The 23,841-nt window shown below is 39.3% G+C and overlaps 1 protein-coding gene across 2 annotated transcripts in view; it reads right to left on the bottom strand.

The window, feature by feature from the left end:
* The window catches only part of PTGFRN (prostaglandin F2 receptor inhibitor), a 110,064-nt gene that overhangs the window by 17,385 nt on the left and 68,838 nt on the right, over positions 1-23,841 (bottom strand). For both annotated transcript variants that reach the window (XM_034414185.3, XM_087894987.1), the window contains exon 6: positions 5,233-5,652. In XM_034414185.3, the coding sequence (XP_034270076.2) occupies positions 5,233-5,652 (420 nt within the window). The remainder of the gene's footprint in view (positions 1-5,232; positions 5,653-23,841) is intronic.

Genomic DNA, 23,841 nt, shown 5'->3' with positions numbered 1-23,841 from the left:
TCATATCTATTAGAATTATGGGACATCCAGAAATATTAATGTTATAAAAGTGTATGTACCTACTATAGATGCATATTATAGAAAGGAAATAGTGAGCATAACATTTAAGATATCTGTTAGATATGCCAACTGCAGTTACTAGAAGTATTAGGAATGGGGCACAGGACATGGGAATGCAAAAGAAATATTTGGACCAGATTAGAATTACCAAATATATCCTCCTTTTTGTCTTTGTCTCTAGTAGACAAAGCCTTAAAATCAAATATTGTCTCACTTTTTGAATATCTAAAAGCTACCTGAGTGGCTTTTTTCTGCAATGCCATAAGTAATACTGACCTCAAATTAACAAATTCAGCACTGTGACCTTAATTAGTTGATTAGTACCCTCTGATGGGCTTGCGCTACCATGTGAAACTGACAAGACCTTAATCAGTTATTCACTGAAGGCTTTAGCTTTGTAACTGGCTCTAAGACATTCTTGTAATTGAGAATCAGATCTTCTTGAGGTAGGAAAAAATAATTTCATATACATGTGGGCATTAGTACTTTTTTGCTATAACTTTTATTGCAGATGTCAGGGCATTTAAACAATTACGAGTGTACTCCTTTTCTTTCCACTTGTCCTCATGCTCAATTGTCTGGGTCCTCCTTTGCCTGTTCAGATATCTGGTAATCCTAGACCAGATAAATGCAGAATATAGGCTAAACAAATTTTGGGAAGACGATTCTTTAATGCCAGCAAGATCTAACTTGGAAAACACATACTTAAATATAATGCAAGTAACAGATTCAGTATATTAAGATTGCATAGAAGAAAATCTGAAAAACTACTGGAAAAGATAAAACAGACTGTAAAAACCCAACATTTCTCACTGATCCAAATGACTTTCATAACAGGGTATCATGATAGCCAAGGCAAAGCAAAGCATGAAAAGCCTTAAGCAGCAGCAAGGATGCACAATTGAACAGAGGCTTTAAATGTCAAGCAAGAAAGGACAAGATATTGCAGACAAGATGTCAATGAATTCATAAAAACAAAAAGAAATTGAAAATGAGAGATATTTTTAAAAGATCATAGAAATCATAAGAAACTTCACAGCAAAGGTAGAACTCTTCAGGAGTAACCATGAAACAGAACTAGTAGAGGCAAATGAAATTTAAGGAAGATGGAAATATTGTATTTGAAATATTTTACAGTTGGGATTACAGAATGATAGAAGCATCTATAGATAGAGAATATATTCAGGAACCAAGTTCATTAGAAATTGAAATGTAACAATCAATAGACCAACTGATAAATAGAAAAGTCACAGATATAAATGAAAAGTTGAACAATTTAAAGCTGCAAGAGAAGAGCCAGTTAAAGTGCCAATAATTCCATGTTAACAAGTATGGAACAAGATACTATATATATTAAAAAATTGTTCTCCGCCCCCCCTTCTCTATATATATATACACACACATACATACACACACACATATCAAAGAAGGCAGATGCACCAATGAACCATTATGCTAATACCTCATGCAAATAAACTTCCTTAAAATATGACAAAGTGGAATAGAATCACACATGGAGAAAAGATAACAGATTTATTTATTTTATTGAATTTTTATACCGCCCTTCTCCTGCTGGACTCAGGGCGGTGAACAGCCAAGAATAAAAAACATCCGATACAAAATTTAAAATTATTAAAAAAATTAAACAAATTTTGGCCCAGATATTAAAACATCCCAACTAAAATCCATTACAATTTAAAATATCTAAAGGGGGGAGGGTTTACGCCAGCCCAGCTTGGTGAAATAGAAAGGTTTGGAGGGCACGGCGAAAAGCACGGAGATCTGGTATCTTACGTATATCCGAGGGCAGGTCGTTCCAGAGGGCAGGTGCTGCCACAGAGAAGGCCCTCCCCCTGGAGATCGCCAGCCGACATTGCCTGGCTGACGGCAACCTAATGAGTCCCTCTCTGTGGGAGCAAACTGGCCGGTGGGAGGTTATTGGTGGCAGAAGGCGGTCCTGTAAGTACCCAGGCCCTGTGCCATGGAACGCTTTAAAGGTGGTAACCAACACCCTGAAGCGCACCCAGAAGACCACTGGGAGCCAATGCAGCTCGCGCAGGAGGGGTGTCACATGGGAGCGGCCCATCGCTCCCATAATCTCCCGCATGGCCGCATTTTGCACCAGTTGGAGCCTCTGGGTGCTCCTCAAGGGGAGCCCCATGTAGAGAGCATTGCAGTAGTCCAGGCGGGAAGTGACGAGAGCCTGAGTGACTGTGCGTAAGGAATCCCGATCCAGAAAAGACGCAACTGGTGAATCAGGCGAACCTGATGAAAAGCCCCCCTGGCCACGGCCGTCATATGCTCTTCTAAAGACAGCCGTGCATCCAGGAGGATGCCCAAGTTGCGAGCTCTCTCTGAGGGGGCCAGTAACTCGCCCCCAATAGCCAGTGATGGCACCATCTGGCTATATCAGGACGCTGGAAGCCACAGCCACTCGGTCTTGGAAGGGTTGAGTCAAAGCCTGTTTCTCCCCATACAGAGCCACATGGCGTCTAGGCACCGGGACATCACTTCAAGATTAACTGATATGGTTCAGAAAGGGTAGAAGAATATAAGATTAGATGTTTTCATATAATATTAATTTTAAGGAAATTTGTTTTTTGTTTATTGACCAAAGCAAAGATTATGGTAGACAATGGGAATATATTACATCTAACGGGTGTTGCAGAACATCTGATTATTCTTCAGAGTAATCTTTAAAATGATCAAGAAATTATCCTAACTTTATTTATTAATGCTTTTATGATTTTTTTGAACTGAAAGCTGCCCAGAGTCACTTAGGAGAGATGGGTGGTATAGAAATGTGATGAATAAATAGATAAATAGAACTTTAAAATAAAGAAAGGAATGAGACAAATCTACATATTATCTCCATGTTGTTTAAATTGTATATTAAACATCTTGTTAAGAATCTCAGGACTAGAATACAGGAAGTTGCTGACTTACAACACCAACTGGAATAGAATTTCAGTTGTAAGTCAGTGCAGCCATAAATTGAGGGGAGTGGAGCTGATTTTTTTGATAATTTGTTACAGCAGTTATTAAGTGAATCATGTGATCATAAGTCTGAATCATGTGATTGTTAAGTGAAATGCAGTCATTAAGCCAATCCATTTCCCAAATGGGCATTTTTTAAAATGGAAACTGACAAAAACATCATAAATTGTTGTTACATGACTGCAGATGCTGCAACTGGTACTACATGCCAGCTGGTTGTCAAACACTTGAAATGGGGTCATAAGACTACAGGGTGCCTAGCATGACATTTTATGACACCCAGAAGTGCTTTATGGGTCATAAAGCACCCTTGTTGACGCAGTCGTAACTTCAAATGGTTGTTAAATAACTAGCCATATATCAAAATCTACCTGTAGTTTGGAGATATACCATTACTATAAACTTATTGAAAATTGCAGATTATATAATTTTGTAAAACTTGAACAGTAATGTAAAAAATAGAGAGTAAAATCATGAAGATTCTGGTCTGACCTAATTGCATCTAATTAATCTTAACTGAGTAATACTACACGTAAGTTACAAAGAGAAGGAAAAAAAGGAACCACAGACAGTTCATTTTGGCTATACATTTGTAAAGATGAAAACTCTTCTTGAAATGTAAAACATTCAGAAAAATTGATATCTTGAAGCAACTTTGGAAGGAAACCAAATTAGTTACTAACAAGTCCTTCCAACTTCAAATAAAGATCAATATAAAACACAAAACTTATCCTAATACTATGAAAATTATTTATTTGAAATATCACTTCTTTTAAATATTCCTACATTTACTTCATTCCTAAATTGAAGGCTAGTGTCTGCATTGGTAGCACTTTATAATGAAAACTACAGCTTCATTAATCTAGTATTGTTTTAAATGATACTAAAACAAAATATAAATATATAGGAAAAGGAAAACCAATTCAGTTTTCTGAAACAATATTCTAAGCCAAGAATAGGAAATATGCTAGAGCTATTTTACAATGTATTATAAATACAGAAAATTGTGTTTATTGAAGGAAGACCCAAAGTTAAAGAAGCATTTCCGAACCATAAGGATCTGCAGTTGGCTGCCAGTTCTTGATTTATCTATTTTCTTCATGCTCTCCATGTTTATTGCTAATAAAGTCTAAATACCATGGTGTTGTGTGATACAATAGATAGCTTTTACTTGCCTCCAGGCCTACAGTGACCCACACATCTGAGAGAAGGTAAAACAGCAGGCAGGAAAGCTGCTTCATTAAACAAAGGAGAATGTCAGAGGCTGGAAGTATTAACGAAAAAATGGAAACATTTTTGTAGTCTCATTTTCACAGCTGAAATTTTATGGCTCTGAATGTCCAATACTTGCCTAATTCTGCTGAAATTAAGAAATTGCTTGCTATTTTGCTACTGCATGGGAAATTGACATTTTTCCTCCCTTAAATATCTCACAATATACTTTCTCCCACACATATTTAATACTTTTGAAGGTATGATCAATGCTTATTTTCTCATACATAATATAAAGTATAACCTGTGTTTGCATGTGATCTTTTTCTTTCCATAGGTAAAATGCAATTATTAAAAGTGTCATTATTATCAGCTCTTTATACAAGAGTGATTGTGGTCTGGAATGGGAAGTGGTACAGGGGAGAGTGATAAGTAATGCTTAGTATCTCTAAACACTACTCACCATAGAATCTATGGGTCTTTTCCAAATTTAAATTAATTTCTTGGAGTTTAATAGAAAAGGAAGTTAGCAAAGTTAAATACTAAGTACCATAAAATCAAAGCTATGTGTATATTTATTTCATTCTGAATAAGCTTTTCAGCAGTTGGGTAGGAGTACACGCTGATAGCTACAGCTGCAAGAACACTGAAGATACTATGGAAAGAGTAGGGAGTGTCACTCCCATTAGTGAATTATGATGGAAGAGGAAATAACAATATCACATCAAACTGGATATATTCATGCCTTATATTTTTGCAAATTACTCCAGAATGCAAATAATATATGACAAGGTTCAGGGGCAAAACTATTACCAAAGTTCTGAGTTAGAGTTCTTCTAGAGTTCTCTATTTTACCATTAGTAGTACTAAAATAAAAACCTGGAGAAATTCTGATACTAATTTTATAAACACAGATACAGATATATATTCCAAACTGTTCACTAGACTGGCATTTGTACTAACCTGAGGTCTGGAAGTCTATCTGGATAGGATTGGAGAAACCATCAACTGCCTTCCGCCATCTGCCTCCACCCCCTGGTGACCATGCGGTCACCTCACAGCGATATAGCCCGGCATCAGAAATCTGAGTCTGGTACATCCTATAGCGGAACTCATTTTCTTGGATCTTTTCCAAGACTACACCATCCACTCGGTCCTGGTCTGTCCAGTCTTCCCGTCTAACTACTGAATCTTGATTGAGAGAAATGATACGAGTAGTGCCATTTGTTCTTGTCCGATCACTAAGAGACTTCATTGCTGTAATGAGGACTGAATAACGAGGAGTCTTGATGTTCTGGGATGACACCTTGCAGGTCATTTCAAATGTATGCCCTGCCATGAAGAATGGTTTCAGCTTCACAGCCTCTACAGTCAGTGTGTAATCTGAGAAGAGGAAAGGAATCACAGATATAAGCAGCAAGCAATTGATGGATAAACGTTATGCAGTAAGCAAGGGATTATGCTGTTAATATCCTACAGACTATTTCAAGTTTTTTTTTTAAAGAAATGAAGGGCTTCACCATAGTTAGTTAGATGTAGACATATAAAGCATCACAGGATAGTGTGCACCTCTGCAGTTTCCCTGTACTCAATGGTGCTTATTACCAAACATATACAAAGCTTTAGTGCAAATTAACAGCAGGTTTTACAATGCATGAAAACAGAAACAGTAGGAAAGCACACAGAATAATTACATACTGATAATTTCAACATTTTCCTGACTGAAGTCCTAACTGAGTTTTAATAAGAAATAAGAGCTTTGATTGAAAAAAATTGTACAAATCAGCACATGAACATCATCAGAAAAATAAACTTTTCTGAACTGGTAATACTTCCTATTATAATTGGTTTAGGGAATAATCTATCAAATATGAGAATAATTCATGACATGATTACTCATCCATAAAACATATCTCAAAATAATAGAACACTGGAAATTTAATATTTCTCATCATTTCAATTTGATTTTAAATTTTATTTTATATGAATGGCTTTTCATTCCTAACAGATCATAAAACATAGAATAACACAGTTAAGGAACCTTCAAGATCTTCTAGTCCAACCCCTTGCTGAAGTAGAAAGATACTATACCAGGGTTGTCAAACTCAAGTCCCATGGACCAGATCTGACGTGCAGGGTACTTCGATCTGGCATGCGGGGCTGTCTTTGAAACAGTGAAGAACTGGCATGTGGTGCTCCTCCAAGCAAAAAAGGAGTTTGGGAGGGCCACCTGAGGCCCTCCCAGACTCCGTTTTTGACAACAATGGCTTCTTACCACTCTGCCAGCAAAAATGGACTTCGAGAGGGCCGCATGCTGTTTTCGCTGGCAGAGTGCTCAGGCCACCACAGGCGCCCCTGACATGAGTGATGTTGAGCTGGCCACCCCGCCCACCCCCAAGATCAAACACAACCCTGATGCAGCCCTCAACGAAATTGAGTTTGACATCCCTGCTCTATACCATTTCAGACAAATGGCTGCCCGGTCTCTTCTTAAAAGGTTCCAGTGATGGGAGCATCCACATGTAACAACTACTGTAATACAGGATAGCTTTAATTACATCTATTCTTATTTTTTAACAGTGACCAACCTGAAATCAAGTTAGTAGTCCGCAAAATATTACCTCTTTATATAATTTCTTCTGCTTGCAAGACAATCTGATTTGTAAGACAAACTGGAAGTGTCCCATATGAACAAACAAACACAGTACTGCTCAGTAGTGTAGAGCAGTTAATATGTCACTATATGGAGAATAAAATGATCTTGAATATACAACTAGCAGTGTTACCAATTGCATTCTACTGGACCAACTAAAGGACATTCTGGTAAAATGAAATAGTCATTACATCATTGTAATGGATCACCGAAAGAGATAAATATTAAGAACACTGCACAAATATTCTCTTAGCAACACCATAAAATCTACTATGCAAACCACTCAAACAATAATAGTTGTAACAATAGCAACAATATTTTTAAAGAAGCTGAACATACTTACCGTATTTTTCAGAGTATAAGACGCACCTTTTTCCCCCATAAAAGGGAGTGAAAATTTAGGTGCATCTTATACACCGAATGTAGCCCCGCCCACCTCTGTCTCGCAGCAGTTACCTCCTTGCAAGCAAACAGCAAAAAAAAAAAACCAGTTCCTTTCAGCTTCAGCACAGTCTAATTAGCACAAGTTGATTGGATCCGCCTCCCGACTCTCAGCTGATTTGCTCTCAGCTGTTTTGTGCAGGGCTCTGCTGCTTGCTGCAAATTGCTGGAGCAGATTTCTACACCAAGCTTCTCGCCTAAATGACATATGATGGTATTTTACTGTTACTAGAAGCTTAATTTTTTTCACTCATAAATTATTTTTAAAATTTGAAAATTCCAGGATTATCATAGAACCCTAAAAATATAATATTGTAGGAAGCTGCTTTTTTCCTGTAATAATCTTTTTTTCAGGTTGATCTTAAATTGTTTCCTGTTGAGAAATGCTGTACAGCTACTTTCCCTATCACATCATCTGGCAAGTTTCTTAATAGCTGGAAAATTTGTATAGTGTAAGGAGAAATTTATATTATAAGAACCTCCTTTTAAAATATAAATGTATATTCTACAAAAACAAATTTATATCAAATAAATTGCATAATTTTCTTCAACATTTCAGAAAATTGATACTAATCACAGATATCATCAGACTGAACTAAATATCTGCATTTGTAAGTAAATGGATATAACTGAATTTTCCTGTTTGAACTTACAGTGGTTTTATCCAAATTTAATTATCCAGTAATTAATTAAGCACTTTACCAATATTGGTATACATACATACTGGGTTTTCCTGAAAATAAGACCTACTCAGCAAATAAGACCTAGCCTGATTTCCATAATGGAAGCACATATTTATCCAAATACAATAGATACAAATAAATTAAAAACATATAAGGACGTCTTAAATGAAGAAGGAAAACTAAAAATGAGAGAAGAATTGAGAATGCAAAATGTGGAAATAGAGTGGTGGTCATATTTGCAATTAAAATCTAGATATAAATCTGATATGGAAAAAAACTGGAATTCAAATGGAACCAAATCAGTTGGATAAAATTTTATTAGGCCCCAATGAGAAATTAATAACCAAAATTTATAATTTTCTTTTTTTTTTATTGAAAAAGTTTTTCAAATACAGATTTTTCCCCCTTCCCCCCCCTCCTCCCCCCCACCCCCCCTCCCCTTGACTTCCTCATAGTAAAACCCAAGTTCATAACAGATTATATCATACTTTACTATCCACATACTCAATCTCCATATACTGACCCTTTCATTTTAATAAGATTATCATACCCCCGTATACTATGCTATAATAAGCATTTCAAAGTGACATTCTATTATAACATTATCTAATAACTCCTGATTTAAAATAATAATATTATTATATCTCCCAATTTAGCAAATTCTACTCGTAGTCTACCCTTTTACTACCCCTCAGACAATATAACATTTCAAAACATACTTCTATTCTAAGTAATCAAAAAGTCCTAATTTAACACTTATTCAGTTCCAGTAGCCATTTCGTTTCCCCCCTTCATTACAAATATTCACATCTAAACATTTCTTTAAAATAAACAATCCATAACCTAACCTTTCTCCACCCACTTTCCTACAGAATTACCATAATTATTCTTAATATCTTTATTCTTCTACCCAATCCCCTAGAAAAATATTCCCTTATGTAAATAAGATCCTAAAAAAAAACAAAAAAAAAAACTTTAAACTTATGATCCATATAGCATCTTCTGGAATATCTTTCAACTGGATGATGAACTCCACCCATGTTAGGGTAACATCGCATCCTTATTCCAACAGTATTTTCGATATCTTCAGTTACCATCTGCCCCCATCAGCAACAAATATCTTCATATTGGAAAAGAAAAAACCCCGACAACCACCCGAGTGACTTTATAATTATATTCCATATAATGTTTATGGAGGTGTCTTTGATCCAGATAATTGGTTCCAACCATCATAATAGGGTAACAACCAGATCTTCTGCGTGCCCCAATCGAATAAGTCTCTTGCCATATAGTTCACCATACACGTATTTATCCGGAACTCCAAAAAACAAACAAGATATTTCCAACCATTTGGTTTAAGGCCTTTTTCACACCCAATAATTCAGCACTGCAGAGATCTGCCACTCTCCTCAGGATAAAATAAGCCAATATTTTGCCCATTATCTTTTTATATATTCAGTCCTCTCATAAGTAACTGGCATTACACTGTTGTTTAATTTAAAAGTTTTTATGTTTGTGAGACCTACTTCTTCTTTTCTTAACTTCTTGTGGGTTGGATCTCCATCCTAAACTCCTTTCTGTAGATTGTGTATCAACTATTTGGTTTTGCTGAAGAGTAGCTTGATCCTGTTGGGTTTGCATCTGTGGCTGAGATCTTTCTGGTTCTGTAAATTGTATATCAGCTGATTGACTTACATGCTCGTTTGTGGCTTGACAAATCATTGCATTAGGGTCCGGAACCGCCTCTCTTATATTAGATAATCCAGCTGAGGCCTCTGAAAGAGGATCCAAAAGCGGCTCATCTATGGAGACCTCTTTAATTTGTTGTTTCTTCATTATTTCCATCTCCTTCTGCTTTTCTTGGGTTTCTATCTCTTGTTGATTTTGCTTTTTAAGTACCTTATAATAGAATTCTTCCACTTTTTCAAGAGTATTTAACTGATATCTTACTCCTTGATATCTCAATATTATACCCACTGGGACATCCCACCTGTATAAGATATTCTGTCTTCTTAACTCAGTCACCAAGGGCCCAAATTTCTTTCTATCTCTTAAGATCTTAGGCGGCAATTCCTTATATATCCAAATTTTTCTCCCATTCAGTTGTAAAGTAGAGTTAAAGGATTTTTGCAGAATATCATTTCTTATCTCTTTTTCTGTAAAGTAAATTACCACATCTCTAGGCAATTGCCTTTGCTTGGCAATCCAGGAATCCACTCTGTAAGCCTTATCAATTTTACTGATTACGTCCCCGTGATGAACCTTTAAGATCCCAGCCAAAACTTGAGCAGATGTTTTTCTTAAGTCATCACTATTATTTTCCTGTAAGCCTCTAATTCTGATCGCAAATTCTGTGATCCTGTATTGCAACATTACAGCCTCTCTTTCAATTCCTTGCTTTATATCTTCTAGATTATAAGTCTCGTGACCAGCTTCTTCTTTAGACTTTACTTCTAAACTATTATCTCGAATATTTGCTAAGTCCTTTTCAATTCTTAATATTTTATTGTCCAAGTTATCAATTTTCTCCATTTTAGACTCTAGCAATTTAATATTTGTATCCAACTTTATCGCAATTTCTGAAAAACCATTAGTCACTGTTACAATCTTTTGTTGCAAATTATCATACTTTAGTTGTATCATTTCTTTAATTTCCTGCCTTAAATTTTCAAATTTCTGATTCACAGTTTCATAATATTTTGCCATTTCCTCCTGAATAAATTCTTTTAAATTACAACCATTCTGCAGAGTCTGTAAGCTCAGAGAGTGGGGGAGCACCCCCCCTTTCTTGTCTGTCAGCTTTTATTAACGCCATCCTTCCAGCAGACTTTTCTCTTTTACCCCCCAAACAAGATCAAGTAATCACCAGGAAGAGAGGAACCTAAAATAACTATTGTTGTTTCAAATTGTAGCCAGCACTGTATATTCCGCAACTTTGTATCTGTTATAAAAAGACTCTTCTTTCTTCTACTTCCCAAGCCTCCGCGGCCATTTTAAAACTTTTTTTTTTCCTTCTCTTCACTTTAAAATGCTTGTAAATTCATTAAGAATACTTGCGGTTTAGGGTCCCAAATCCAAATCCAAATCTCATATTTTTTTTTAGTAGATCCATCTGTTAAGTTCATTGATTAGTCCGGTTCCAGCGCCTGGCTATGCAAAAGTGCATAGTGCACCCGATGCCTGGAGCGGCGGCGAGGGAAAAAGGGGGAGCGCCAACCTACTCGTCCCCAAGAGTTTAAAAAGACTCTGGGGACTTCGCAGAGGGCTCTACCCACCCCCACCCGCTCAGACTCGCATTTCCATCAGGAAATGGAGTTTTTCGAGCCGCCTTTCAGATGTAAAGGCGGCTCTTTTACAGACAACGGGGCGGCGGTCGCAGAGGACCGTCTGGCGGCACCGGAAACCAGACAGGAAGTCCTAAAATTTATAATTTTCTGTTGGAATATAAACTAGCAGAGGAAGTAGTTAAAGAGAATATGATCACATGGGTGATGAATTTTGGGTATGCAATAGAATTAAATAAGTGGGAAAAATTGTGGAAAAGTATTAATAAATTAACGTACCATACAAAGAAAATGCGTATAAATTGTTCTATAGGCGGCATCTACCACCGGCGCGAATTTCTAAAATGTTTCCCGGCACATCTCCACTGTTTTGGAAATGTAAAGCGCATAAAGGGACATACTATCATATATGGTGGTCATGTCCCAAAGCTAAAAAATTCTGGAACAATATAAAAATGCAACTGGAACAAATAATAACTCAAAAGGTGCCATTAAAACCAGAAACTTATTTATTAGGAATACCTACAAGCAAATATGAAAAAGAAATAATATATTTAATAACACACATTTTGACTGCAGCAAGAATTATATATGCACAAAATTGGAAACAAGAAGAGGTCCCGACTCAAGAGAAATTAATATCCAAAATTATGGAATGCGCTGAGATGGATAAACTTACCAAGGAGATCCAAGGAAAGGAAGAATCTGAATATTATCTGGTCTGGCAAAAATGGTATAAATGGTTAGAGGGAAGTGGAAAAAAAAGAGAAGAAGAAAGAAAGAAAAATTAAATAAAAGAAAAGATATCAATAGAGTAAAATAAATTTTTACATCAAATGAAATTTAAGAAAGAGACACGAGATATCAATAAAATAATATCATTATATAAGGTGAGAGAAATATTGTATATTGAAGAATATAGGATATTGATATTGTAACAATTCAGATATTATAGGTAGATGTTATTAAGATGATGCTTGTTGTAAATTGTTTTACTTGCATTTATAAATGTATTATGTGGTTTCTTAAATTAATAAAAGTTTAAAAAAATTTTTTTAAAAAAAAAGACCTAGCCTGATTTTTAAACAATATAAAGAAAGTGAAGATCGTCATCAGGAGGGGGTGGGGGTGGCCAGCACCGGAGGTGGTGTGGGGACCAACTGTGTCCAGTAGCAGCCGCAGCCAACACAGGTGAGTTGATTACCTGTCCAAGCAGCAGGCGGAAGCAGACGCAGGGGTGTGGTAGGCGATCTGGATGTGATGTGTGAGCCACAGGAAAGCTGAGAGTTGGTGGGCCGGAGCAGGTGGCCGGCCACGAGAGGCTCATCTTTGCACAGCGGCACCAGAGCAGATGGAAGCAGAGGCTCGGGGGAAGGCTTTCCCGCAGCCCGCACAGCGCATCTGGTTTGCATGTTCCCCCCCCGCCGGTGCATCTGCTGCCATCTGCTGCTTGTATAAGTAATCAACTCACCTGCGTTGCATGGACGCACAACTCCAAAGTGTACCAGGTTGCAGCCGGACGTCATCCCGCGCATGCTTGCTACCTTTTGTGCAGGTCCCATGGGGGAACCCAACTGGACTGATACCCTGAAATTGTGTTTCCCTGAAAATAAGCCAAAGTGCTTATTTTGGAGCAAAAAAAAATATAAGACTGTGTCTTATTTTCGGGAAACATTTGGGTAATAGCAGAAAACCAACTGTATATGTAGTTGAGATTATTATAGGAGAGTATTTTAACTGCTTCTTAAAGAACTCAAATCAATTATTTTCATCACTGGGGAATAGATAGTTAGATATAGAGATATTGACTCTGTCACTGTCTTAGTTGCTTGAAATTTCTGCAAGAGGCCATCACTTTAAAACATTTATAGCCTGTTCTTTTACCTGTAAAGAATTTGGAATTAAAGAAGTATATATGCATTTCTGGTACTTGCCAGTGTTTTTACTTCCCTTAATCTGTTCTCTATTTCTACAATCACATGTTTTAGATTTACAGCACAAAAAAAGGCAGATTATGTACCGTGGATGTAGAATTCTTATTACAGAAGTGAACTAGCTTGGCATTTAGAACTGTTTATACAACAATGCATTATCCTCTAATATAAAATACCCTGAATGTCAAACACAGGTGAATCTTTTACAAGGCAATGGGGAAATAAGTTATTCCAAGCTCACAATATACTTCACAAATAAAAACTACATACTACAGATACCCTCCCTCATGAGATACACAAGATAGTTGTTATGATTACATTTTGTTGTGTTCAAGCAGCAGTTTTCACAACAAGTAAACACTAGAAGATGATAACACTGACAACTATATTAGCACTAGAGGAGGGAATGATACAACACTATACAAATGCAATAGTAAAAGAGAACAAATCAAGGTAACAGAAGTAGTCTAAGTTCTCATTTTGAGTATTAAACATGCTTCAAAGATGGCAAAATTAATTTTAAAATGAAGCAGAAAAATATGTTTCTTATATGAACAGTTTCCACTTTTTAACTATTAAGTTCTTACTTAAAACCATTTTATAAACTATGCAGTTCTAAGTTAATTAGTATGCTATATATCATTAATGCTCAAAAAAGGATGTAGTTAACATTTAAGCACACTTTCTTTGCCTCTTCAGAGGCAGCATTAGGCAAAATTGGGAAGGTGAAACATCTATCATCCAAGGACTGAAGAAATGGTAGCATATTTGAAAAGAATTCCTGAGCACATCCTTTTTAAAGGACAGATTAAATGTGATGTGGAAGATCTATAAATACAAACCTTTTCACATCATATACATTCTGAACAGTTCAAACATAAACAGTCAGAAATGGCTACATTGTTAGTTCATGCTAAATTTGGATATATTCTTAACACATGCACCTACTTCCCTTCCTCCGGGAATTACGGGAAGAGAAACTGAACAACAACAACAAAAATGAAATTTTATTTAAATATTACAAAAAGAATTAAAATTCATCAAGCTAGCAGCTCTTCAGAAGTCACAAGTCATTTCCAGTCTAGGTTTCCTGCATTGGATTTTTGCAGTTTATTGCATCTCTTATCTATCTTGTTTGTATTTGACACCATATCCGCAGAGAACCCTCTAAATCCCTGAATAAATTCTTGAGAGGGTAATCCACAGCATGGATTAAATGCATGTGATTAGGTCATTAATGTAAGTGCCATGATTTAATACATTTGCATGAGATGTCATTTGCATGTTGCATGTGTCATAATTGCGTTTGTTATGGGGTGCTACTAATTCATAGGTATTTATTTGGGAAGAATCCTCATATTATTGGGTAAACAGAGTCTATTGCAAAATTTGAAGAAATCTGAAGTAACTGTCACATTTCTTAAATTGTCTGCACAAAATTCTTGTGGATTTTCAGTATCATACCTAGGTTGTTGTAAGAGTAAAGCCTGAGGTACACTAAAAGTAGACTCTTGTTGCCAGGCATCTAATAACAGAAGTGATTATGGCAATTCAGGAGGAAAAACTGAGTTCTTATATATGTTTGCTACTTATTTATTATTTATTTTTTACTGTTAGCAAAACTGATGTAGCACAATTCGAGTAAAAATGTTTGTATATCTTGCAATTTCAATTCTTCTTACTTTCTCCATTTCATCACCAACATTTCTTATGTTTTTATAGAATAATATCAATTTCCTTCTATGATAAAAAGATGGTATGTGTAAGGATATCCAAAAGGCAAAAAAAATATTCTTTCTTTTCGTCTCCCCAAACAAGGAAAGTGTCAAATGGCTTTATTTATTTATTTTAGCGTATGGCATCGACAAAAGTCTGACAATCACTGATATACAAATTTCGTTTAAATAAAGCATCAGCATGTACAATATGGGAGGCAATATATGAAATTAAGATAAAAGCATAATAAAATAACCATAACATGCAGCCATAGAATTGCAATGGGATAGATGTTCTAATTCAAATGGCTTAATCAGATCTATGGTGGATTGAAAGCCACAAAACCTATGCAGTAATACACGTATTTGCATTTAAAGCCACATGACTATTGGTTTTCCGCTCAAAAAGATTAACATAGCTCTCTTTCTGGAAACTATTTCATTTCTCCAGAGTTTATTACCATTAATATCAGTAAGGATTAGTTAGGTCCACTCATCAAAGTATCACCATATTTTGCAAGAAGTTAAAAAACACTACAAGGCTTTTCTACTTTTCTAATTTCAGTCATCTTTCATCTGTCAAAAGAAGCAATCAGAAGTAGGATAGGAAGGATAAACAAGACAGTTTTGTGGAAATTTTAAGCTTACTAACAAGTGAGAGAAATCAACTGATTCCCTCTCAACTAAGGTTAAACAATTAATTCCCCACATAACTAAATGTAGTTTTGTGTGTGCTAATGATGCAAGTCGTTTTTAAAAAGAAAAACTGATATAAGCATTTTACTCATGAACTTAAAAACATGTCTTAAGCTAATCAACCCTATTACGACAACTCCAGGGAATTCCTGTCTAGAAGGAATTACTGTTATGCACCAACTGAGAAGAGATTATACTAGTGGAAGTATATGAGGACGAAAAAGGAGGGAGAGATGAAAATTATCATTTTCCATTTTGTCCCCTTTTACTTAGCCAGAGGCTTTCAAAAGATATCTAATTAAAATATAATAATATGTTTAGATTTTTTTTCTAGGAATATTTTATGACCACTGGAATTATAATAAGTAGTATAGAAACAACTGAAGTAAAACATATTTTCAAGATACCTGCATGTGGGTAGTTCCTTTAATTCAATTGTGCCTATTTATAGAAAGATCTGTTACTGGCTTTTAGAAATAGAATTAAAATATTGCTCACCAATTAGTATTTTAATGTAATTTACTTTATTAAGTAGATCAACTACATTTGTTACTACAAGTGAAACTGTTCCAAGGGGTTTACAGAGAACCTTATTCATGAATAATTAAGATGTTCGGCAGCAATCTAGATTCAAAGGGAAGGGGGAAGGAAGATATCAACAAGTAAGTGCATTAATACTTCATTCTTGATATCATCTTTTCTCCTTTGAATCTAAACTACTACACTGCCTTATAAAATATGATAACTAATGTTAGTGTAATGTTCTCTACATTAACAAAAATGTAGATTACACCAGTCATATAACTATGTTGCTTCGAAATATACCGTATTTTCCAAAGTATAAGACGACTTTTTAACACATGAAAATCTTCTCAAAAGTCGGGGTCATTTTATACGCCGGTGTCGTTCTCCTGTAACCAGGCAGACCAGCCCGAAAGGCTCTGACGAGCCTTAAATGGCTCTGACGATCCAAGCCCTGACGATCTGCTAATCAGGCAACTCAGCTGGGATCGCCAGAGCCATGGAGAAGGAAAAAAGTTTTCTCCCTCCAGCTTGCTTACCTTAGCTGCTTGCCTTGCTTTGCTGCCTTGCTTCGCTTGCCTGAATCCATTCCATCAGCAAGCAACTCCCTGCCTGCAATCAAGCAGGCAGGGAGTTGTGGACTTCAACTCCAGAATTTCTCAGCCAGCAAAACAAAGCTGGCTGAGGAATTCTGGGAGTTGAAGTCTACAAGTCTTAAAGTTGTCAAGGTTGGAGACCCCTGTTCTATTGGGTAAGTTTTTACCCCCTTTGGATCTTTAAAAAAAAATAGTTAATTGGGGGTTTTTTTAGTTGTTCTTTTTTAGACCTAGCCATTTAAAGTTTAGGAAGTTTTAAATTTAGCTGCTTTTATATAAAAATAAAAATAAAATAATATTTGTGCAGCTTTCTGAGATTTAGTATGTTTTTGTAGTGTTTCACTCTATACAAACACACAAAATCTCACAAAGCTGTATGTGGAATTTTGTGTGTGTAAAGTGTGAAAGTTAGGTTTTTGGGTTTTTTGTGGCTGTGTGAGGTTCCTGCTTGTTTCAGGGGCCATTTTGGGTCTAGCACAGCTGCTTTTACATTGTGGGTGAGCCAGCTGTGTTGTGTTGTGTGTGTGTAAAGTGTGAAAGTTATTTTTTTGGGCTTTTTGTGGCTGTGTGAGGTTCTGCTTGTTGCAGGGGCCATTTTGGGTCTAGCACAGCTGCTTTTACATTGTGGGTGAGCCAGTTGATGTTTTTTAATTTTTATTTGGCGTGCGTTGGAAGAGGGGTAGTCTTATACGGCGACTATAGCCCAAACCCTATATTTTAACAGGAAAATTCGGGGGTCGTCTTATATGCCCAGTCGTCTTATATGCCGGAAAATACAGTACTCTTAGAAGATGTTACTCTTTTAAAAATATTGGATAAATAGGGGAATCATAGACTTCAAAGTAACCTTGGGGTTCAATCCATTCATCTGCTAAGTTCAATAAAATCTTCACAAAAGGTCTCCCAGTCTCTATTTATACTATCCCCAAGGAAGAAATGGCCATTGCTTATTAAAGCAATCTGTGTCATTGTGAAATGGCTTTCTGTTAATGTTTGACAGAAATCTCTTCCTTTGAATTTAAATAATTGATTCTGGTCTTATCCTATGAAGAAGCAATCGTCTGTATTTCAGTCCTTTGGCACCATTCTCTTACTTTCTTTTAACTATCTAGGAAATAAAATCACAGCCCAAGAAAATACATTATGCACTTCAACCAGCTAAAACCTAAACAAAGGCTAGCTCCTATATTAGCCAGAGGATATGATTGAGCCTCCAGTGTTAGCATGGCTCTGATATCAATTTCTAAATATATAAAGAACAAAATCATAAAGAGCTAGAAAAAGGGACAACTGACAACTAACTGATTGACTGAAAGGTTATTAAAAAGGAGCCAAGAGCAAACATAATAACAAAGAAAGAAAAGAGCTTATATATTTGACATCCCATAGGAAACAAGTCTCATGAAATAGTTCAACAATAGTCTTACTGTCTTTAGTCCTTAGTCTAATCATGGTTTAGAAAAATTTGGCTAGTCACATTGGACCTAGAGTTGATAAAATAAAATATACATATGCATGATTTAAATGGCATGGTTGAAAAAATCAGTAAAGAGCCAATAATGTTACAGGGACAAATTCTTTGTACAAGATGTATATCCTGCAATCTTCCCAGCAGGATGATGGAAAAGCATTAAACTGTACCTTTGCAAGAGTAACCTAGTACATACTAGCCTTAAAGTTGTTAAAAATGATGGGATATAACAGAAGCTTAAATGAACTGAAAAATAAGTTAGCTCTACTAAAGTTGCAAGACTTTAAGATGCATTTGATTGCAGTTCTATCATTCCTAGCCAACATGATACAAATACCACATTGGCTGAATAACAAGAATTATAATTCCACATTTTGGATAAATATCAAGCTAGGAAAAGATTTTTTTTATTTTTATTTGATTAAATGAGTCAATTACCCTGAACAAAGACTTACATATTATCTGGATTGTTTTAGCAATTGCTACATCTTTTAGTTTAAGTAACCATTAAATCTGCTGTTCTTTGTGCTCTTCTGAGGCTTCTGTCCTCATTTTTTGTTGTTATTGTTATTTTCGTTATGCTGGTGTTCCTGTCTTTCTAAAAACCAAGAAATAAATTGTTCTAAAAGTGCATGTCTTCAAAGCCCCAAACTTTCTTAAAACATTATTACAAGCACATTTCTTATTTCAATAATCTGAGTACTCATTTAAGTAGGAATATTCCTTCACATGCTTTCAATATGAAATGTCCTTGTCTATTTTTATAATAAAAACAAATAGACTTAACAAAACTGCAGGCAATTTAAGCTATTAAACTCTTTAGCAGGCTCTAAGCTGTTTGCACAGCTTTTACTTGCTCAGTGTTGATTTTATATATCCAATTATACATTAGCAAGGCAAAAAGCTGAAAAATATCCCATAAACTAACATTAAGAAGTGTTGATAGTTAAATGAAAAGTATTTTATTGTACTTAGCCCTAATAGCATAGATTTACAATTATGTAAAATAATGAGAAACCTATTAAGGATAGTTCCTAAATATCATTATCATTATAATTAAATTCTGCAATGAAACAACGTTGTGAAGTTACTTGTAAAGGTTGTTGCAAGTGTATCTGGTTTCATGAAAAAATATAATATATCTAGACAGAATGTGATTTTTCAGGCTCTTTTTATTCTGAGGTTTCCTGGAAAGGAGAACTATATTACACTATATTGGGTGTTTCGATAACAGATCAGGTTAGTCTGCAGAAGCTGGATTGCTTGCCAATAGGTTTCTGGGCCCTATTCAAGGCAGAAATGATTGGGCCCTTGAGGACATCATCTTCAAACAGATCGGACGTTGCTTACCTGAACGTCCCTTGTCGACGCGCAGCTGGAGAATCCAAAGCTTTGGGTAGTTCAGTAGTTGGGTAGCCTACACTGAGTGTGTTCCTTTAAGAGATTTCTCTTCAGACACACCCACTTGCTCAACAGAGTCCCAGTTTTCTTCACGAAGTAAGGAGCAGTAGAGCGTAAAGAAGAAATGTTCAGCAGCCAAGCTGGGTTGGTTGGATTCTCCAGCTGCGCGTCGACAAGGGACGTTCAGGTAAGCAACGTCCGTTCTCCAACGCGCAGCTTGGAGAATCCAAAGCTTCGGGATTTACCCAAGCAAGTTCAGACAGGGGGGGAAACTGGCTGCTGCACGTCGTCTGAAGAGTTGAATACAGCTTGGAGCACCCGGCGACCAAAGGATGCCTCCGCCGAGGCGAAGGAGTCCACCTTGTAATGCCTGATGAAGGGATTTAAGGATGACCAGGTAGCCGCTCTGCAGATGTCGGAGACGGAGGCATTAGTGGCCCATGCGGCCGTGGTGGCGGCGCTCCTGGTGGAGTGTGGAAGGATTCTCTGCGGAACTGGTCTGTTCCGAGCTGAATAAGCCCTGGAGATGCAGGATTTGATCCATCTCCCAATTGTCGTAGAAGAAACCTTCCGGCCCATGGAGGCGGGCAGAAAGGAGATGAAGAGCGATTCAGATTTTCGGAAATGCTCCGTTCGTTTAATGTATCTGCGCAAGGCCCGGCGGACATCTAAGAGGTGCCAGTTTGCTTCCCGAAGATGTCGAGGTTCCGGGCAGAAGTCCGGGAGAATCAATTCCTGGGCTCGATGGAAGGAGGAATTTACTTTAGGTAGAAATGATGGGTCTAGTCTCAGTACGACGCGATTGGTGTGAAAAACGCAGAGGTCGCTTCTCACCGATAAGGCCGCAAGTTCAGATATTCGGCGAGCTGAAGTAATTGCGACCAGGAACGCTACCTTAAGCGTCAGAAAACGGAGGCTGATGGAAGCGAGAGGCTCAAATGGAGGATGCATGAGGGCCTGAAGGACCAGAGTCAAATCCCAGGTCGGGTAGCGATGTATAACAGGTGGGCGCAGGTTGGTTGCCCCTCGAAGGAAGGCGCAAATCGTAGGGTCCTGAGAGAGAGGAAGCGTTGCGGAAGCAGAAAGGACGGTACTTAGAGCAGCAACCTGGCGACAAAGAGTGTTAGGCGCAAGGTGCTTGTCCATGCCATCCTGAAGGAATCCCAACACTTCAGGAACGGAAGCAGACGTTGGGTCCAGGTGGGATTTAGCACACCAGGAACAGAAGGAGGTCGAAGTTGCATTGTAAATGCGGCACGTTGACGGCCACCTGGACGCCTGAATAGTGGGAATCGCATTGCTAGGTACGTTGACTCTCCTTAGCAAGATCCTCTCAAGCGCCAGGTGGTCAACTGCAACCACTGCGGATCTGGGTGCAGAATGACCCCCTGGCTGAGGACGACCCTGTCCCCTGGAATCCACCACGGCCGTGTCACCGACAGGTCCATCAAATCCCCAAACCAGGACCTCCGAGGCCAGTGGGGTGCAACCAGAACGACGTCGGCCCTGTCTTGTATTATCCTGCGGATTAGACGAGGAAGGAGTGGCAGAGGGGGAAAGGCATAGAGGAGACCCCGGGGCCAGGGAGAGGCAAGGGCGTCGACTCCCTCCGCCTGAGGACACTGGTAACGGGTGAAGAATCTGGGAAGGTGTGTGTTGTCGCGGCTGGCAAATAGATCGACCAGAGGCATGCTGAATCTGCGAACGATCTCGGCGAACAGATCCGGGTGAAGGCGCCACTCGGCGTGGTCCAGGTGTTGCCTGCTGAGCCAGTCCGCTGTGATGTTTGTGGTCCCGGCAATGTGTTCCGCTACTAGGGACAGGACATGCGCCTCCGCCCAGATGAGAAGCAGGGTCATTTCCTCCATGAGTGGTCCCGAGCGGGTCCCTCCTTGGCGGTTCACATGCGCCTTTGCTGTTACATTGTCCATGCGTATCAGGACATGGTGCCCCGACACGATGTGCTGGAATCGTTGGAGAGAGAGGCGAATCGCGCAGAGCTCCAGCCAGTTGATCCCTTTGCAACGATCCTCTGTTGACCACGTACCCTGGGCGACGTGAGAGAGAAGGTGACCTCCCCATCCCGTCAGGCTGGTGTCCGTTGTCACCACCAGGCGCTGTAGGTTCTGGAAGTAGCAGCCCTGCTGTAGACTCCGGGAAGACCACCAGAAGAGGGACATTGAAACATCCGGCGGGAGGGATACTCGTGCGAAGAGTTGCTTCGCCTGGTCCTCTGAAAGGGGAGGAGGAACCATTGGAGCTGGCGGGAGTGAAACCTCGCCCAAGGGACGACGGACAGGCAGGATATCATTTTGTCAAGCAGGCGGGAGAGGAGCAGCAATGTCACCCTCCGAGAGGAAAGGACCTGGGATGTTAATGACTGGAGACTGGAGCAACGATCCGTTGACAGGAACACCTGGCCCGCCACTGAATCTATTATTGTCCCGAGATGGAGAATTCGAGTAGTGGGCTGTAAATGGCTCTTTGGAATGTTGATGGAGAAGCCATGATGACGAAGGCAGCGACACACCACTCCTAGGTCTCGAAAGGCTCGGGGCGGGGAAGGGGAGAGCACCAGGATGTCGTCCAAGTAGCAGTGGAGCCGTATCGGATGTTGACGTAGGTGGGCCGCCACTGCTGCCAGGAGCTTCGTAAAGGTTCTGGGGGCGGAGGAGAGGCCGAAGGGCATTGCCCTGTATTGGTAATGCCTGTTGTTGTAGGCAAAGCGGAGATAACGACGATGGGACGGTCGTATGGGCACGTGGAGGTACGCCTCTTTCAAATCGATAGACGTCATCCAGTCCGATGGTCGAATGGAAGCCAGAATCGAGCAGAGGGACTCCATTTTGAACTGATGATAAATGATGAATTCGTTCAGCCTCTTGAGGTCTAAGATGCCCCTGTGACCCCCCGATGCTTTGGGGACCAGGAAAAATATTGAATAGAAGCCGGTCCCGCGATGATGGGGGGGAACCGGTTCTATGGCCTGAATTTGGAGCAGGTGATGGATTTCTGCCTCCATTAATTGACGCTTGGCCAAATTGGACAAAAGAGGGCATTGGACAAAGTGAGAGGGGGGACGGGAGTGAAATTCGAGGGTAAGGCCCAGTCGGATTGTCTGGAGCACCCAGGCGTCCGTCGTCGAAAACTCCCACTGAGAGAGAAAGTGCGTCAGACGGCCGCCAATGGGAAGGTGGGTGTAGTCATTTTCGTCTTCTAAAGGCACGGGAGCCTGTGCCTCGGAAGGGCCATTTGGGTGCTGGAGCCTTACGTCCGCGGTCTCTGAAGGAAGATCTATCAGAAGAACGGTCGAACCCTTGATAGTAGGACCTGGAAGAGAAGGACCCGGAAGGTCCGGTGTCGGTACGAAAGGGCTGCCTGGTGGAGTATGACGAAGGCCTTCGATCTGCCCTTTTGTAAGAGGATGGCATTACCTTCCGCTTATCCTTGTCCTCGACAAGGATGGGGTCCAAGGCGTCCCCAAAGAGACGGGAACCCTTGTATGGAGTTGAGGCCAGGCGCCATCTGGACTTTGCATCAGCTCTCCAATTTTTAAGCCACAATAAGCGGCGAGATGTAACGGAGGACACCAGGGCGCGTGAAGCAAACTTTGCGGCATTGAGCGAAGCGTCCGCCGTGTATTCTGTAGCCGCCACCAGTTTGTTCACATCTTGGCAGAGGCGTGAGTCGTCAGGAGGGAGGCGCTCCTGAAGTTGGCGGAGCCAGATCAGGGACGCCCGGCTGAAGAAGGAAGCCGAGGTGGCCGCCCTAACAGCCCAGGCGGCTGCATTGTGCGTACGACGAAAGGTGAGGTCAGCTTTCCGATCCTCTGCTCGCAGGCCATCGGCGACGTCGTTAGAGATCACCGAAGAAGCAGTTAGATTGACCACAGGGGCGTCCACAGTTGGCAACTGAAGGAGTTCCTGGAGGCTAGGTGCCGAACAATACAGCTTTTTGTCCAGACCCGATGGTGCCGGCAAAGAGGAGGGTGTGGACCAGGAACGCTGGATCACCTCGGAGAAGAGCTGTGGGCACGGAATGAAGTCCGCTTCGGGCTTGGGCGCCGTGAATAGGGCCTCATGTTGTTGCGAAGGGGCCGGTTGATCGACCTGTTGAGTCGGATCTGCCAATTTCGTGGCTAATTTGGCTTTATGTAGAAGGGATTTAAATAGCGAG

This window comes from Pantherophis guttatus, chromosome 5 (genome assembly GCF_059756535.1).
Source record: "Pantherophis guttatus breed Tessera chromosome 5, ASM5975653v1, whole genome shotgun sequence".
Classification (NCBI taxonomy): domain Eukaryota; kingdom Metazoa; phylum Chordata; class Lepidosauria; order Squamata; family Colubridae; genus Pantherophis; species Pantherophis guttatus.
The sequence above is the reverse complement of the archived record's forward strand: the minus strand, read 5'-3'. Positions and strand labels throughout refer to the sequence as shown.